The 4,748-nt window shown below is 55.9% G+C and overlaps 1 protein-coding gene across 1 annotated transcript in view; it reads left to right on the forward strand.

Annotated features, from left to right (window-relative positions):
• Positions 1–2,800, forward strand: part of WISP1 (WNT1 inducible signaling pathway protein 1) — a 34,236-nt gene extending 31,436 nt beyond the window's left edge. Inside the window, exon 4 of the mRNA XM_025047639.1 lies at positions 1,762–2,800. Within this exon, the coding sequence (XP_024903407.1) occupies positions 1,762–2,061 (300 nt within the window). The 3' untranslated portion in view covers positions 2,062–2,800. The remainder of the gene's footprint in view (positions 1–1,761) is intronic.
• Positions 2,801–4,748: the final 1,948 nt, after the last annotated feature.

The following is a 4,748-nucleotide window of genomic DNA, read 5'->3' on the forward strand; positions in this document are numbered from 1 at the left end:
GCCCTGCAGCCTGGCCCTCAGACTCCCTCACGGGGCCGTTCGTAAGATGGCAATAATTAAGCCCACCTCCTAACAGGTATTTGGGATAATGTGTGTCGCCGGATAATGTGAATTTCACTCAAGGGAAGTGATTGTGGTGCCCATGTTATTAGACTCAAGGTCACTCTGGAGAGAACCCAGGGACCCTGAGAAGTGCTGTCCTGTGACAACTCTGAGGGACTCTCGCTGACCGCCATGCTCCCTTCGCTCCTGGGCCAGCCCGCCCCTGTGCGCGCCGTATGACAACCACGCTGGCTGCCAGGGGAGCACTAAACGGGGCTGGGGACAGCCGAAGTCAAATGCGCGTCTGCTGCTCACTTCAATGTGACTGCGCCAACCTCTGTGCATCTCTGGGCCCCTGTCCCCTCATCAGTAAAATGTCAGAGTGGACCTCAGACGTCCCTCCCAGCTTTGAGCGTCTACGATAATGGAAACAAAGGGTCAGGGGTCTAGCGGGACACACTAGCCGGAGCCTCGGGCTCAGAGTTAAATATGAATCTGATTTGCCTACCTGGAGGCCTCCTCGCCTCTGCCTTAGGACCGGTCATAGGCCTGGGTGTCGCATCAAAGAAACAAAAGAGAGAAGGGGCGCTGAAGGCAGAGCTGCCCAGCCGACGAGACGGCCCCGCTTCCTCCGGCTCCTCCTGGCACATCCGGCGTTGCTCCCGTCCCTGGTCCCCTCCGCTGGTCACCTCTGTGTCAGTCAGCCGAGCCCTTCGGCTCCTGGTCCTTCTCCTCGTCTTTCTTGCTCTCTGATGACTCCCCCTGCAATACTAGGCTTCGTATTTTGGCTGCTTGGTGCACAGTGGGTCCCCAGCAAACATGACTTAATGAGAACATGGCTGGAACAGTCCCCACAGCGAGAAAATAGGAGCAAAGCTCCTAAGCTGGGTGCATGCGCGGTGCCCTCGAGGTAGAGACGGGTTCGCCACGAGGATAATTCGAGTCTCCCTCCGTCATCCCCGATACCCGTCATCGCCACCCGATATTGCTTCCTTAATTATGTGCCTCAGGTGTCTCCTCAAATCGTACGAGTCTCGGGGCTCACAGAGCCTGGATCTGTTCTGTCCCTAGCTCTGGCATGGTGCCGAGAACCAGTAGTCTGGCGAGTTTGCTGAGTAAGTGCCTTCACAAGGCCCCCATGCTGTGTATCAGGCACTGAATTAGACCGTAGAGACTCAGCAAGAGCTCCAACCTCGAGTGGGCCACAGCCCGGCGGAGAGACAGAGCTACCTTTAAACAATTCCAATCCAGCTGAATAGCTGCGTGATAAGGGTGTGCGTGAGAAACTGCGGGAGACGGAGGAAGACAAGGTGAGGGCAAAGGGCATGCCCAGTCGTGGAGTCCCAGGATGCCTCTGCCGCCGACTAGCTGGGGGCGCTGGGTTGACTGAAGGAGCTACAGTGGCATCCTGTGTTGGTGCGACTGGGACGGAAGACTGGGCGGTGGCCAGGGGGTAGTGCAGGAAGGAAGGGAAGTTGTGGGTTGCGAGGTACCACCCTAGCGACGCATCCCCTCTGGGGTCCTCAGTGGACTCCTGTGTCATGCGGCTGGATCTCACTGCACTGGGGAGGGTCCTTCCTAGCTGAAGATGCTGCACATCTGAAAGGAAGGTGGACCGCTCCCACGTGGCGAGTGGGAAGGGAACGAGCGAGGGCTTGGAGGGCTTGGAGGTGGCTGTTTGTCCTCCGAGCATCCCAACCGACACCTCTTTTCCTGCAGGAAGGGAAGAAGTGTTTGGCCGTATATCAGCCAGAGGCGCCCATGAACTTCACCCTCGCTGGCTGCGTCAGCACACGCTCGTATCGGCCCAAGTACTGCGGGGTCTGCACGGACAACAGGTGCTGCGTCCCCTACAAATCCAAGACCATCAATGTCTCCTTCCAGTGTCCCGACGGGCCTGGCTTCTCTCGCCAGGTCCTATGGATTAACGCTTGCTTCTGCAACCTGACCTGTAGGAACCCCAACGATATCTTTGCTGACTTGGATTCCTACCCTGACTTCTCAGAAATTGCCAATTAGGTGGGCGACAAAACACAGGGCATGGGCCTGGCCCAATGCTTGCAAAGCGGCCAGCCCTCTGAGGCTCACCGTTGAGTCTTCTGTTGTCCACTTCCCGCTCATTTCCAAATACCCTGACCCAGACCCTTGGCCCTCTTTCCTGTCTCCGGCCACCCACATGGCCCATTATGGTGCTGCTCGGGCTCAGACTAAGAGTCCCCACCCTTGGCAGAATTCTGCACATACTACAAAGAAAGTGTCAATCTCCAGCCTCTCCGGACGACACTGAAGCCCAATCCCGCCTGTGCAAGTCACCGGGAGTTCTGCTGGATCTTGCTCAGGTCCGGGGAAACAGAATCAGCTGGACATTCAGTATCACTGATTTTCTCTTTAGATGCCAAACCACAAGACTCTTTGGGTCCATTCAGAAGGATAGAAGGGATCTAGGACAATGGGACAGTCTGTTATCTGGGCCCTGCTGAGTGGCACTCTAATAGTTCTGACCACAACACACCAAAGTGTCTCTGATTCCAAAGATCTGTGTACCCCACGGTCACCAAACATTGCCAAGCGAGGGCGATGGTGGTTTGGGTCTGATTTTTTGTGGACAATTGTATGCATTAATCTGGGCATTGCTAGGGTTAAGTTTCTCTTCACCCTTGCACTGTGACGGGTCCATGTCGAGTTCGTTCCTGTCTGAAATGCAATTTGATAAATTTTCTTCTTCATAGGAAAAGTCCCCAGTCAATACTCCAGGGGCAGAGCAAGGTCAGCCCGTTTTGGGGATCTGAACTAGGGCAGTGGGGGTAGAGGTGGCAGGGAGGGACAGGTACAAGAGGCCCTGCATGAGTAAGATGAAAGTTCTTGGAGTCAATCCAGCACGTGGAGAGAAGGCAGAGCATGACTCCCAGCCTGTCATGACCTAGGACAGAAAACGAGAGGAAGAGTTAGCTGGGGAGAAGGAGATCTCCCTTCTCTGAGACAGGCGGAGTTCGATCCCACACCCTGCCTGTGGGACCTCCCGGGAGCGTCCTGCTGGAGGAGGGAGACGAGGCAGAGAGAACTCTGCAAGGCATCCGGCTGGACCTTTGGATGCTGGTGGGATGGCGTAACAATAAGTGAGACAGAGGGGTCTGGGGCAGAGGTCTGGGGGGCTGACATTTCAGGGTGAACTGAAGAAGAGGAGGCTGAGGGGCAGACAAAGAGGGTGAGGATCTAAGAGGAAAACCAGGAGCCTCTGATGACATGGAAGACAGCATCTGAGGATATTTCTAGAAGGAGTCTCCCAGGCAAGCGGACATGGAAAAGTGGAGACATGGCAACAGAGTCTGGGCATTCCGAGGGTGCTGTCACTTTTTTTAAAGGGTTAGGGTGTGAGATTGCTCAGGAAGACTGCAGAAGAGGCTTCCTCGGTCTTTGTTCTGACATTTGGACCAGATAATTCTTTGCGCATTGTGGGATGTTTAGCAGCATCCCTGACCCTTACCCACTAGATGCCAATGACACCTGCCCCACAAGCAGTAACATCCCCAGATACCTTCAGACATTGCTAATTGTGCCCTGGGAGACACAGTCACCCCCTGGAGAACTACAGGGGTGGCCCCGAGACACCACCATTTAAGGTGGAGGAGAAGAAGAAGCTGAGAAAGACAAATCCAAGAGGCAGGCCAGAAACAGAAGAGGTTTTGCAGAAGTCAGGGGAAGAAAGGGCTTCGGAGCAGAACAAACTGCAGAGCAGGAAAGGAGAAGATGCAGAGCGGCCAGCCGGGACAGCACCTGCCTCCAGGCTGTGTGCCCTCAGCGGGTCCCACTGGACCAGGAGCCAGGGTGGTTCCCATGACCCTCCCACCCCTCCCCTGGTTCAGGGATGCACAGCCTCTCTGGGTGGGGCTTGGGGCGCCCCACAGGGACCAAGCTAGCCTCATGAAGAAGCAGTCCCTGTCGATGGAGGAGGCGGCAGGGAGAGCTCTGTCCCTAGCAGGCCCGTGGCAGAGCCACAAGAGGGTCACGGGGTGGGGGACACCCAACAGCTGTCTGCCCATTGTGTGTGGCCCAGTGACCCCGTTCTGACCGAACACAAGCAGAGCCCCTGCCCGCCTAGCAAGTGACCCAGAAACCAAAGCCCTTTTATCCTCCTAGGCAAATCCCTCCCCGGCACCTCACGCCCCACAGCGCATCCCAGCCGGGTCCCTCCTCCGGCCTCAGAGGCCGCTCCTTTTTCCCTTCTGTCTCGCAGACCTCTTGTTCTCTCTGATGCATTCCCTCATTCATTCATTCATTCATTCGTTCATCAGTGTTCCCTGCGCAGCTGTTAACCTGGAGGAGCTGGGTATCGAGAACCCACTCTTCTCCTTTCTCTTTCTCCTGAACGTATCGATGTTTTTTTCTTTCCGTTTTCTCTCTTTTCCCCTTTTTTCTTCTCCTCCCATTTTTTTATCACTTCCCTCCCCCTCCCTCTTCCCGTCTTTCCCGTCTGTCTCCGCCCCTCCCCTTCTGCCTGTTTCCCCGCCCCCTGACTTCCGGCAGCTGCGTGGGGGTCAGGGCGGCTTCCTCTCCTGTGGATCGTTCCATTTACCTGTGGGATCGCTCCTTTGTCTCCCTCGCTTCTCACCTGTCTCCATCTCGAGCTTCCTCCGTTGTCCATTTCTCAGAGTTACAGCGCACTCACTGCACTGTAGGGACATCCACGTTACTAGAACCATCGGAGA

Source organism: Pteropus alecto, unplaced genomic scaffold, assembly GCF_000325575.1.
Source record: "Pteropus alecto unplaced genomic scaffold, ASM32557v1 scaffold105, whole genome shotgun sequence".
Classification (NCBI taxonomy): Eukaryota; Metazoa; Chordata; class Mammalia; order Chiroptera; family Pteropodidae; genus Pteropus; species Pteropus alecto.